At 50.6% G+C, this 13,274-nt stretch overlaps 1 protein-coding gene and 1 long non-coding RNA gene across 9 annotated transcripts; one reads left to right on the forward strand and one right to left on the reverse strand.

The window, feature by feature from the left end:
* On the reverse strand, positions 1-8,617 carry CCDC51 (coiled-coil domain containing 51). Of its 8 annotated transcripts, none has more exons than XM_061196708.1 (5): positions 8,388-8,617; positions 7,984-8,041; positions 2,822-3,141; positions 1,612-1,776; positions 1-1,070 (listed from the first exon to the last, which is right to left on the reverse strand). In XM_061196708.1, exons 3-5 carry the CDS (start codon positions 3,131-3,133, stop codon positions 315-317), a joined length of 1,233 nt encoding a protein of 410 aa, XP_061052691.1. In that variant the 5' UTR covers positions 3,134-3,141; positions 7,984-8,041; positions 8,388-8,617; the 3' UTR covers positions 1-314. The 8 variants fall into 8 exon arrangements, with proteins under 8 accessions (XP_061052691.1, XP_061052689.1, XP_061052696.1 ...); XM_061196706.1 differs by having other exon boundaries at positions 8,283-8,617; XM_061196713.1 differs by having other exon boundaries at positions 2,822-3,020; positions 8,283-8,452.
* LOC133095401 (uncharacterized) lies at positions 8,520-10,673 on the forward strand. Its single transcript, XR_009701601.1, has 4 exons — positions 8,520-8,622; positions 8,752-8,807; positions 8,890-8,977; positions 10,461-10,673. It is a non-coding gene; the product is annotated as an uncharacterized LOC133095401 (long non-coding RNA).
* Positions 10,674-13,274: the final 2,601 nt, after the last annotated feature.

Below are 13,274 nucleotides of genomic sequence, written 5' to 3' on the forward strand. Positions count from 1 at the left end.
GAGGAACTAAAAGGGGGCGATTACCCTACTTCCAGGCCCAACCCTCGAGTCCCAAATCTCAATTTTCAATGGACGAAACTCAGTCTAACAAATTACTTTAAATAAGACAAACTTAAAGACATTTTAATTGGACATTAGCACAAATTTTCGATAGTTAATGTAAATGAGTGTTGCCTAAAAAGCAAAGTATGTCTGCTGGTGAGCCACACAGACTCAGGCTGAGGTTGAGTGCACCCCTGAAGGCTCACTTCATTGCTTCATTCTCTAATTAAATCTACATCCATACCTCCTCCCTCTGGAGGTGGGTCCAGGGGCTAGCTGGCCCTGAACAGCATATACAGCACAGGCAGGATGGCCACAAATGTCACGCAGGTGACCAGTGTGCCATAGATGGTGTTCCTGTTGACCTGGGCTTCTAGCCTCTGCTCCATGTCCGACAGCCCCAAGATCATGCTCCCCTGTTCCAGCAAGGACCCAGACAAGGCCCCATCTGCTGACTCCACCAGGCCTGGGTGCGCTGCAGCCTTTGCAAGCTGAAGCACCCCAGCCACTTGGCTCAAAGTCTCTTCCAGGCCATCAAGCTGCTCTCGTAAACCCTCTAGACATGAATGGACCTGCCTGGAATGGCTGAGCTGCTCTTTCAAGGCAGCTGAATGGACATCTGTGTCTCTGTCTCGGGTGGGGGAAGTACCTGCCTGGGACAAAGAGCTCTGCCCAGGCCCAGCTTGCACTAGGCCCCTCAGGTCTGCCATGAGGTCATGGAGGTCCCTCTGCTGGAGGGAGTAGCTGGACGCCTGTTCTCGGATGGCTTCCTGGAGGCTCACAGGCCCCTTCTGAGCCTCCAGAAGCAAGACCTTCAGCTCCTGTAGCCGCACACGGTTCACATAGGTGGAGCCAGCCACCCCAATCAAGGCCCCCAGGACTGACCCAATGAGGGACCAGTTCTTGGTCCTCTCAGCCCGAGTGCGCTCCTTCTCATGACTTTCCCGCACAGCTGCAGAGAAGAGGGAGAACTTCTCTCGCTCGGAGTCTTCGGCACGCAGATAGGTCATACGAAGCCTCTTCTCCTCCTGCAGAAGCAAAGCTGTCATATAGCAGCAACCTGGCCCAGCAGCCGCCAGCAGATGTCCCACTACCATGTCCCTGGGGCTCAGCTTCACGCCTGGCACAGATTACATGTTCCATAAACACGCTGAATGAGTAAAGGTAGCATAAACCTGGTCAGGAGGGAGGAGCAAAGGAACTGGGGGTGGTCAAGGTGAGTGGCACTATCCTCCCCAAGCAGTCTTGGGTCTGGCCGGACATGCAGTGGTGTCTACAGAATGTGTCTAACAGAAGGGAAGTGTCCGGCGCTCTCTGGGCCAGACTCCTGCATGGTGCTCCCTCCTCAGTAATCTGGGGTCCAGATTATACTGTCCTGGACCACTGATCCCAGTACTCCAGGAGGAAGTGTGTGGAGAAGCTCTGGAAGCCTGGGGCCCAGTCCCTCCACAGGGGCTTCTGGTTTACCTCCTCACCAGGTGTCTGACCCCCTAACTAGTCAGGGCTCCCACCTCGCCCCTCCATGGCCTGCCAGGCTAGGGTCCCTCTCCAGATGAGGAAGGTGCCCACCTGCAACATCCTGTGCTCCAGAGTAGCCAGTTCCAGGTACTGGTTATCGTCTCTGGAGATGCGGTCCAAGCGGTCCCTCACCTCCTTCAGCTTGGCCTGCTGACCTTCCAAGTCCTCCCGAGCCTCCCGGACAAGCCCTCGAGCCACCATGAACACTTTCTCTGCCTGCAGAGAGAACAACAGAGGCCATTTGCCCCTTCTCTCCATGCCCGCACAGCCTCAGCTCCATTCCCAACCAGACTGGGCTGAGAAGAGGTCAGTGGGGTGTCAGTACAAAGGGTGGAAAGAGAGTCCCTCAGACACATAATCCTGGCTCACCCAGTGGTCCTCAAAGTGTAGCCCCGGGCCCCACCCATCAGAATCACCGGATTTGTCTGTTCAAGTGGAAATAACATGCCCCTGAGAAACCTGAAAATAGCTAAAGATGCATATAATCTGTGTCCACCAAACCCAGCTGACTCTAGTCTGACAAACCACAGCAAGGCCCTTATGTTCTTAATCGGCTTCATGTGTGTTACCTTAGCTACACCTCCCAACAATGCCAAACGCCATGACAGGCATTGCCCTGGCCTCCATTCAAGAGACGGAGAAACCCCAGCTCAGCCAAAGTGATGGCCTCCAAGGGGAGAGACAGCACTGTGCCTCAAAACCTCCGGCTAAGCCCCAGGTTCTTCCCACCCCACTACACTGGTCTGCGCCTAGGTGGGAGTGGGAACAGAGATGGCGGAACGCATTTCCACTGCCACAAGGGACTTGACAACCACAGGCAGCTCTTCCCACCTCACAGTCTGATGTTTCCCAGTGCTTCTACTTTCACGAGGGATGCTTCAATCACACATGGGGCTTTGAGGACACTGTAATGCAGCAACCCTCCAGGTAACTCTCACCACCAACCCCCAAGCAGTCAATGAAGGAAGTGTTTGCTGTCCTAACAGAAAGGATGTTAATGGCCCGGGACTCACTGGTACATAGCATACACAACAACTTGTTTTCATGGGAGAGAGGAGGGCCCTTCACCCCGGTAGTATCAAACCCAGGCTGTCATGTGAGAAACGAGTCAGATCCCTCTCCTAGTGGTATGTGTTCAAGAAAAGGCGAATCTGGACGTGGCCTCCCAGCATCTGTGGCTGGTAATTTACTTGTCAGGAGCCTCCAGGCCACACTGCCCAGGTCAGAGGGCAGGGCCAACCACCCCAGCTACCCTCCTCACCTCAGTCACGTTTCCCTGGGCCTCTCGAACCTCACTGAGTCCAACAAACTCTTCATATCTGTCCCACCAAGTCTTGGCCATGGAGGACGCTCGTTGCTGAATGCTGTGCCCCAGGGCTCCTCCCAGCGCTGTGAGGCGGTGGTACAGCCCGAGGGCCACCTCCTCAGGTCTTTTCTCTCTGGGCTGGCTGGGGCCTGGGCTGCAGAGAGTCCTGGTCATAAAGAGGTCCCTTCCAAGGAGGCCTCTCCGCACCAGTACGGGAGACACACCCACGACGTGCCGCATGGCCAACACAGGGCTGCACCCTGTCATCGGGAGATCTGTGGGGGGATGCCAGAGAGATCAGCTCACAGCCGAGAAAGGCTGGGCTTAAGTCAGATCTCAAGTCCTAGGGACAGTTCTGAACTGAACAGTTTCCATTAGAAAGTCCAAACTGCGCACCACTCTGTTGGGCCCAGAGATGGCAGCCACCAGGGTCAGGCTTCACCAGGTGCCCCCGGACAAGGGAGCATGTCAGGGAAGAGCATATTTAGGAGCTCAGGCCTTCCACCTCTCTCCGTGACGCCACATGAACCAGATCCTCCCATTCCACCCACCTTCCCACAACCCCAGGTCTCTGTTGTGATCTGCATGAGAATCCTGGTGTCCAGTTTTCTGATAATCTCAAAGAAAATTCTTAAACCTGCGTTGTGTCCATGCTAACAGAGCCCCCACAAAGATTCACAAAGACTCCTAGGGCAACTGGAACTGACTGAGGGGATTTGGGGGAAAGATTTCTATAAATGACTATCAAAACCCGCTTCCCAGACTCCCTGAGGGCTGCCTCAACCCTGGGGAAGCAATTTCGCTTCTGTTCTAGGACACAGGTCGTTCATGTCCCAAGGCAGAAAACTCTCTCCTCAGCTCTCCTCTGAAAAGACAATTCCGGGGGAAAACAAAGCAAAACAAAACAACCCAGATTTCTTCATAGAGGACAGCTTTTTTAGGTTCACACCAACTTTCCTTCTGCCCTTAAAGCCCAGACATTCCCCGTGACCAACTCCCAGTCTCACATTTCTCACTTTCCATAAGCTTTCTTCCTCCTTTCCAACCTCAGTAACTGCCCAACAGGTTAAGTTTCTTTCATCTTTCCCTTTTCAACCTTGCTTTGATGTTTGGGCCCCAACAGTCCTACTTCTCTGTTACCTGAACAGCACAGGGAGTCTCCCATTATCCAGTCAGGCCTGGCCTGAGCCCAGGAGCGGCAGTGAATTCTGAGGACCCCGAAGAGAGGGCCAGGTGACCCATGCTCCCGGGGCAAACCTGGGCCAGAGCACCCTGGTCTGGCCAAACCACCCCTGCCCCCACGTACTGACTCTGGCTGTCAGAGTGACACCTGGTAGCCAAAAGACCAGGCCAGAGAGAGAGGTAAGCAAAGGGAGCGGGGGACAGGAAGACAGGCTAGAAGAGCTCCAGTTACAAAGAAAGGACCGTCCCTGATGTAAGGCGATGCGCATCCCAGCCTCCTCCCCATGGTGCCATGCTTGGAGAAGCTCAGACCCTCTTGAAAACAAAGTTGCTTGGGTAGGGGCATACCTCCTGGCAAAAGCCTGAGCTGAGCGCCACAGAAGGGGACATCTCTGTGACAGTGGTTCCAAGCTGGTGCTGCACCCAAACCCCTGTGCCCCTTGCCTAAGGCCCAAGGGAGCACACGCCACCCATGGCCCAGCAGTCGGGCCAGCCTCCTAGGCCTCAAGGCCAGTGACCACTGCACACAAGCTGTGGCCTCACAACAATCCTGCAGGTGTACCCCTCATCAAAGCAGAGTACCCACCCTCCTCAGCAACGCTCAGCAGAAAGGTGTCCCCCTTGTCCATCACTACTTCTTCAGCCCTCTTCTCTCTTGATCCCGCTCGACCACCAAGGTTGCTCTCCTGAAGCCCCGCAAAACTTCCACCTTGTCAGATCCAGCAGGTGCTACTCAGATTTCTTCTCCAATACCTCTGCAGCTTTCAACACCCTCTCATTTTGAAATCACCACCCCCTCAGATTCCTCCGACCTTCTCAGCCTCCTCTCCTGGCTCCTCCTCTATCAGCAGCCCAATCTAGGACCCCAGGAAGGTCACTCATCCCTGGTAGAGAAGACAGCTACAGCCTCCTACGCAGTCATGGCTTCCTCCCCTGCCCCTCACAGCCGTTCTTCACGTGGCAAACAGAGGCTCTGTTATCTCGTAAGTCAGATCACATCCCTCGGTGCAAAACCCCCTGACAGCTCCCCGGTCACGTGGCATGCACACCAGTCCTGCCATTGGCCAACAAGCCCCGGTCCTCTCAGCCCTCATCCCCTTCCTTCTCTCCATCCCTGTACATACTCCACTCCAGCATCCTCACCACGCTAAGCACAATCCTGCCACAGGGTCTGTGCCCTGCCACGTCCTCTGCCTGGACCGCTCTTCCTCCACAAGTCCAGTCACCTCATACTTACGTCTTTGTTCATATATCACCTCTTGATAAGGCCTTTCCTGACCACTCCCTCCTTGGCCACCTTACCTGCTTTCTTTTTCTCCATCAGACACATATATTGCCTTCTTCATGTATTGCCTCGCCCCTCACTAGAACATAAGCTTGGAGACAGCAGGGACTTGGCTTCCTGAGGGGACACACCAATGAATCCCAAGTTGTTCCCCCACTCTAGTCCCTCCTCTCAGCCGCCCACCCCAGCCTGTCTCCTGGCTCCTCCCCACTTAGATATCTCACAGGCCCATCAACCAGCAAAGGGAAGATGTTCCTGGCACAGAGACAAAGTGGAACAGTGCTTGAAGTTGTCTAAAATTTGAAGGGTGACCTGTGCAGCAGAGAGGAGAGTGGGTGGAGAGGCTGGACAGGTGGACAGAGGCCCAAATGAGCAGGCCCTGCGCCAAATTCAGGACGCTGCCCCTCCACATCCATTCTCCTACTCCATCCAGATGACTATCTCCTACCAACTGCCCTTTCCTCAAACCTCCATCACCAGTACCTCATCCTCACTTGTATAGCTAATGGTTTGCTTCATTTTTCACCAAGAAAATATTTTAAAATTGGAAGAGAACTTCCATAAACTCCTACCACACCTTCCCACCTGCCAGTGTCTGTCTCATTCCCACCTTCTCTTGTTCCTCAGGATGAATAATTCCTGCTCTAGGAAAGGCCAAGCTGTGCCCCAGGTCCCATATCCTCTCCCCTCCTCAGACACTAATTGATTTGACACTCCCTCCAGCAACTGCCCCACTTCTCTGCTCCTCTTTACTCCTTGGCAAAGTGCCTGCACTAGCTGTCTCCAGTTCCTCTTCTCCCATTCTCATTCAGCCCCCCTCTGATCTGGCCTTCACACCCACCAGGCCACTTGAACTGCTCCTGTCCAGGTCATGTCCACGTGGCTAAACCCAATGATCAGTTCCGTCCTCATCTCGCTTGCCTTGTCAGCAGCCTGAGCCTCGTGATAGCTCCCTCCTTCTCGAACCACCTTCTCCTCTTGCCTTCCAGTCCCCTCTCCCTTCCACAACCTCTCCACACAGTGCCCCAGGGCCCTGTCCTCAGGCTCCTCTCTTATCCAGTCCTGTGGCTTGAAAAATCATCTACAAAAAAGTTCTAAACTTGATTGTAGGGATAGTTGCACAACACTGTAAATATACTAAAACCACTGAATGGTACACATTAAGTAGATGAATTGTGTGATATGTAAATCATATCTCAATAAAGCTATTACTAAAAAAGAGACAGACAGAATTCTCTGGCAGTCCAATGGTTAAGACTTGGTGCTTTCACTGCCAGGGCCGGGTTCAATCCCTGGTAAGGGAACTAAGATCCTGCAAGCCACGTGGCGTGGCCAAAAATAAATAAATAAATAAAAACCAAACAAACTATAATCGGACCTCTCCAGCCCACACCTATCCTCTGAATTTCAGGCTCATTTATCGAACTGCTCACTCCATGTCTCTGCTTGGAAGGCTGATGGGGATCTTATCTTCCTCTCCCAAACTTGCCTTTCCCACAGCCTTCTCCATCTTGGTTGATGGAAACCAATCAGGCCCAAACTCTCATATCATCCCTGACTCTGCTTTCTCTCCCTCCTCACATCCAATCCATTAACAAATGCCACCTCCACCTCTGAAACTAAATCCAGAATCCCTCTTCCTCTTGCCCCTGCCACTGCTATCACCTGGTCCCAACGACTGACATCTTTTGTCTGGATTATCCTAAGAGCCTCTGACAGGTCTCCCTGCTTCTACTCTAGCCCCTACTGTCAATAGAGCAGGCAGTGGTGCTTTCAAAACACGGTCAGACCATGTCTCTCTCTGCTCAAAGCCTGCAACCGTTCCCCATTTCTCTCAAGGTAAAAGCCAAAATCCTTTCCATGACCTACAGGGCATCCACCTCCTGGCTCTCATTCTTCTCTCCTCTCACCAGTCTCCTTTTCCTCACTCTGCTCCAGTCACATGGACCTTTTTCCCCTGGTTTTTTTGAGATAAAATTGACACACAACATTGTAAAAGTTTAAAGTGTACAATGTGATGATTTGACAAATGTATATACTAATAAATGTTTACCATAACAAGGTTAGCTAACATATCTTTCACTTCACATAATTTCCATATAATTCCCAGCTTCTTTCTTTTTTTTTTTTTAAATTAATTTATTTATTTTTGGCTGTGTTGGGTCCTCGTTTCTGTGCGAGGGCTTTCTCTAGTTGCGGCGAGCGGGGGCCACTCTTCATCGCAGTGCGCGGGCCCCTCACTGTCACAGCCTCTCTTGTTGCGGAGCACAGGCTCCAGACGCGCAGGCTCAGTAGTTGTGGCTCACGGGCCCAGTTGCTCCGCGGCATGTGGGATCCTCCCAGACCAGGGCCCAAACCCGTGTCCCCTGCACTGGCAGGCAGATTCTCAACCACTGCGCCACCAGGGAATCCCCCAGCTTCTTTATGTTGCTGGAACATGCTAGGCTATTCCCACCTCAGGGGCTTCACACCACCTGTTATCTGTACTGCTTGCTCCCTTCTCTTTTTCAAGTCCTACTCAAATGTCATAGCTGTCCACTCCCACCCCAGGACTCCTTAACCACTTTCTCTGCTTTATTTTTCCCCAGGCACATATCACATGACCCGTGGTATGCATTTCTCTTATTTACTTATAGTCTGTCTCACCCACCAGAACGGCAGCTCTGCCAGGGCCGGCACTGTTTTGTTCACTGCTGCATCCTCAGTGCCTAAAGTACATACATATAGTACACACTCAACAAAAATGTACTGGATGAATAAACAGAATTTGCAAAATATCGCACCCCGGGCTATATTATAAAACCCCAACTCCTTCCGGTGGCCTCCAAAGCTCTAGAACCAGGTGGTCTAGCCCCCGCCCATTTCTGCTGCCTCCCTCGCATCTCCCACCAGCCACACTGTAAGGAATGCGCCGAGCTTCAAGGCCTTTGCACAAACCCTTCCCTCTACCTGCAGTCCTTTTTCCGTGCACGGTCCCAGGCTTAGCGCTTGCGGTTAAAAACCGTTCGCGGCTTCTGGATCCTCCCCGGGCAGGACACCCCACCTCCCCAGTACCTGGTGGGCTTTGCGCCGGAGCCGCAACCCCAAAGGTGCGCCCGTCACTCAGTTGATCCCTGACCCTTTAGTGCCCGCCTCCGGACCGCTTCCGGCAGCGGGAGCGCAACTTCCGAACCAGGAGCCAATCTGCGGGCCCGCATGGAGGTATAGGCTCAGGGGGTGGGACGGGAAGCTCCGCATCCGGTGGCAGGGTCTGGGGAAGGGGCGGCAGGCGCCATGTCGGGCCGCGAAGGTAAGTGTGCGGGGACGATGGGGTGGGGTGGGGTGGGGTGGGGTGGGGTGGGGTGGGGCGGGGCGGGGCGGAGCGGAGAGGGACGGGACCCGGCGGGGGCCAGGCTGAGCGTGCTCGTGTCGCACGCAGGTGGCAAGAAGAAGCCCCTGAAGCAGCCCAAGAAGCAAGCCAAGGAGATGGACGAGGTGAGGGCTGGCGCAGAGGCGTGGGCGGGCGCGGAGGGTCTGAGAAATCCGCCGGGAGTGAACCCGCTCTCCCTCTCCGTAGGAAGATAAGGCATTCAAGCAGAAACAGAAGGAGGAGCAAAAGAAACTCGAGGAGCTAAAAGCGAAGGCCGCGGGGAAAGGCCCCCTGGGTGAGTGAGGGCGGGGTAGAGCTCAAGCCGGACAAACGCCTGAGCATCAGTCTGCATACGGGCCCGAGCCATGTCCGTGTCCTGCCTCGTTGGTGAGTTGCGAGGTCTCTGTTGCTGGTGTCCGCTGCAGTGGACGGCCCTAGCCAGGCTTGGTTTCGCAGCAGCGGGAGAGGGGGCGGGAGCCAGACCCAGTATGGGCTTCTCTTGCTTAGGGAAGTGGCAGAAATGGAAATAAAGAAATTTATATATCTCAGACACACGTTCGTACAGTTGAGTTTGCAGATATCCTCTACAGCTTCTTGCTCCAAATTCGTATTTCACTGCTTATTTGTTGCTTGTAACATTTCTTAATCTACTAATCGTATTGTTAAAACTAGCAAAATACTTTTGCATCCTGAGTCTTTTCACTGCTGGATGCGCCTAGTCTAATGGATAAAGTCCAAGCCTGTTGGCATATTATTGTGCTATATGTTTTTTAACTTAATTCTCTACCATTCTGCCTTTTTTTTGCCTTTGTGTAAGAGGAATTGATTACATATCAAAAGATTTTTTTTAAACCCGTCAGTCATTGTACTTTGTGCTTCTTAAATCCTGTTTACATTCATCAAAATAGGATTATTTTCTCAACAGTTATCTATACCCTATTGGATCACTGAGTCACCCTAGGGACAATGAAGGCTGGGATGGTGGGAGTGTCATTCAGGGTTTCCCAAGACCTCTGTTCTAGTGGGTTTGAGTCATTTTTGTGTACCCACACAGCGCTGATATTCTAGATATTGAGATTCCTTTTTGGAATGATGTGAGGTATCTTGCACCTTCCCTTAATCTGTGATTATGTATGGGGAGAAGGCCAACCCTTAGTGAAATCCTGTACTACTTGTTTCTTATTGAGCATCATCTACTTTTTTTTTAAGGTTTGTTTTGTCACAGCCCTTTAGGACTTTCATTTCTATATTAGGCATACTTAATTCTATAACTGTTTGTTAAATTACCTACCGTGTGCCAAATACAGTCATTTGTAAATTGGGTAAAATAAAGGTAGTGAGTAAATCAGATCCCGGGATCATAATGTAGAAGGTGATGTGGTGTGACATGGCAAGAATATGGACTTGGAAGTCAGGCTACCCAGGTTGGAATCCTGGCTTTGTCGCATACCAGTTTATAACTTTGAACAACACCTAACACTGAGACTTTGTTATCTGTAAAATGGGTTGATAGGGCATGAGGATTAAGTGAGCCAGTCTGAAATACACAACACACTTGAGATCCAGACCAGTGCACAGCCATTACTCGTGCCCTGCCTTATTCTCATTCTACTTTTGCCCAGAATAGATAATACTGGGGAAGCCCTGTGCATGCTTGTGTCCAAAAAAATGCCCAGTACATAGAGCTGGGCCTTATTAGGATCCTTATCAGGCCCCTGGGGCTTCAACCATGGAGCTGTCTTTTTCCCTGGATGAGACTTTTTTTTTTCCTTTTGCAGCCACAGGTGGAATTAAGAAATCTGGCAAAAAGTAAGCTGTTCCTTGTGCCTGAGGCAATGATGATCCTTAGTTCCATTCCTGTTTAAACATCTGGATTAAACATCTGGATTCCCTGCCATAACATCTGTTGCCACCTATAGCTAGAATGAAGTGTTGTCTTGGAACCTATTGTACATTTAAGAATAAACTTTTGTAAAAAAATAAATAAATCACACAGTGGCTCGTCTTTAGTTCTTCTCAGCCGTTTCTACCTTAGCTATGAGATCCGCATAAACGCAGCCCAGAATCCTGCCAAAGTGTGTTCTTAAGTTCTTGTTCTGTCCTGAATTCTGTACCACCTGGAATTAAACCAACTCATTTGAAATGGCCGTTGTTTTCTGTGTGGTTGTATACCCAACAGAATATATTACATGAGATTAGTGGAAGAATTTGTACTTTGGGAAGAAAATCTATCTTTCTGTTATGACATCCACATTAGTATTTGTTTTAATGGGGTTGTTCATTGTTCATGTAAGGAGTCTTGCTTGTGCAAGCCGGGCATGCACCAGTGAACAATTCCTCTTGTCAAGGAACTTCTCTATTGTTGGAAGGGAGCAGGACAAATACATATGATACGTGTTATGAAGGGATAAAAGACTGGAGAAAGGAGAGATTCCTAAAAGTCTGTAATAACTAAGCTTAACTCGGAAGCCCCCAGGTCTACATTTCCACTAGGGCTTCAGAAAGGTCCTTGCTAGGTTCCCATCTCTTATACTCTACATTCAACCCATCAGCAAAATTAAATCTGAACCCTTCATATTTACTCTTATACCACCAGACCTTCATTCTGACCCTAAAATCCCTCACCTAAATTATTGTAGTCACATCCAAATTTGTCTTCCTGCCCCTACCCTTGCTTCCCTACAGTCTAATCCTTATTCAGGACCCAGAGTGATCTCTAAACCATAAAGTTACATTTTGTCTCTCCCTGGCTGAGAATTCTTCAGTGGCTTCTTAGTGCAAAAAAAACACAAGTCCCTACAATGACCAGTGAGGCACTAAGGGATCTGGATGCCACTCCCTACCCTCTGGTATCTAGCATTCATCCTCCTGATCAATCGTGTGCCACAGTGGCCTACATTCCAATCAAGCTCCTGCCTCACTGTTATCACCAACTGGAAACTCCCTTCCTTTAGAGTACTGAAATGTCACAGTAGTGAGCTCTTTCCTGACTATAGTGGCCGTCCCAGTGTCTCTTAACCCTGTTTTCTTTTTCTCTCCTGACATTTGTTGATTATCTACCACTTTTGACTCCAGGAAGAGTAAATTCCTGGAGGACAGAGACCATAATGTGTGCTAAATGCATATGCATTGAAACAATTTAGAGGCACAAGTCTAGATTTCCTCTCTAGGCCCTTGATACAACTATGGGAATAATGCTAATAACACTTAGCTTTCTCTGAGAATGTGTTTTCAAAAAGGGCTCTAGAACTAGTCTGAGATTTTGCTGAGTCAAAACTGGAAAAGGTTTTGATAGAGTGAAGCCTGTATTATCATTCTAAAGTACTTGATATTAGTAGAAAAAGAAAAACAGCCCACTTTGCTTCTCTCCCGGAAAGTTGCACAGCCAGCAGCATCTTCTTTGGACTTCAGGGATTCCCTGTTGGACCTTGCCAGCTCGCACCCATCCCTGTGCTACTGAGAATAACCCTTCAGAGAGCCAGTGCCAGCACACCACCCTTGAGATTAAGCTACTGCTCTTTTATTTGGTGGAACCTAATCAGCATTAACAAATGGAAGTATAATCCTGTCTCTTTAGGGTACCAGAGTCTTGGAGCAATTAAGACAAGCATTCAACATTTGGGCAGCTGTCTGAGGGAACCTACCAATTACCTCAAAAAACTAAAGCCAGGTATTCAAGACCTTCTAGGCCCTGACAACCATCTCCCTTTCATTTACTGCCTTCACAAACATTCATAGGACACTCACAGGCCAAGTTTGGCAGTGAGCATTCAAGTATGAAAAGTCTTGCCCCAGTTACTCTCCAACACCCTGTTCCTGCTAACTGTCCTGCACATGACTGCTGCCCAGTAAAATCCTGTCAGCCACTCAAGTCCAGCTTGAATCCTTGCTCCTCTCTAAAGCCTTACCTTCTCTCTCTGCCATCGATAATTCCTACCTGGCACTTGTGTGGCGTCCATTTCAGTGTTGTGTTCTTGTCTGAGTAGTCTTGGTGCCATCCTCCTTGGTAACTCTTTTTTTTTAAAATTATTTATTTATTTTTGGCTGCATCGGGTCTGTTGCTGCGCGCGGGCTTTCTCTAGTTGCAGCAAGCGGGGGCTACTCGTCGTTGCAGTGCACGGGCTTCTCATTGCAGTGGCTTCTCTTGTTGTGGAGCACAGGCTCTAGGTGCATGAGCTTCAGTAGTTGTGGCATGCGGGCTCAGTAGTTGTGGCTTGTGGGCTCTATAGAGCGCAGGCTCAGTTGCAGCACACGGGCTTAGTTGCTCCGCGGCATGTGGGATCTTCCCGGACCAGGGCTCGAACCCATGTCCCCTGCATTGGCAGGCGGGTTCTTAACCACTGCGCCACCAGGGAAGCCCTCCTTGGTAACTCTTGATAACTTCCACTCAACCTGTAGGACAGCCCAGACGCTGCTTCCAGGGGGCCTTCCTTAACTTCCTGAGTTTCATTCATTTCTAACCTATGACCGTCGCTTGGGACAAAAACACTCAAGAGCTCTCAGAGAAATGAATGAATATTAACAGCCTGAGCAGTTAGTTCCCACCCCCTCCAACACAGGCACACCATTCTCAGGATCACCCCTTCTCAGAC

The sequence above is a fragment of the Eubalaena glacialis genome, chromosome 7 (assembly GCF_028564815.1).
Source record: "Eubalaena glacialis isolate mEubGla1 chromosome 7, mEubGla1.1.hap2.+ XY, whole genome shotgun sequence".
Classification (NCBI taxonomy): Eukaryota; Metazoa; Chordata; class Mammalia; order Artiodactyla; family Balaenidae; genus Eubalaena; species Eubalaena glacialis.

What these genes read in the sequence shown, in the direction of transcription:
- CCDC51 (XM_061196709.1), bottom strand. Translation starts at nt 3,133, where the DNA reads ATGACAGGGTGCAGCCCTGTGTTGGCCATGCGGCACGTCGTGGGTGTG. An exon ending in CCCAGGGAAACGTGACTGAG is followed by an intron (nt 1,777 to 2,821) that starts GTGAGGAGGGTA and finishes TTCTCTCTGCAG; the next exon opens with GCAGAGAAAGTGTTCATGGT. An exon ending in TGGAGCACAGGATGTTGCAG is followed by an intron (nt 1,071 to 1,611) that starts GTGGGCACCTTC and finishes TTGCTTCTGCAG; the next exon opens with GAGGAGAAGAGGCTTCGTAT.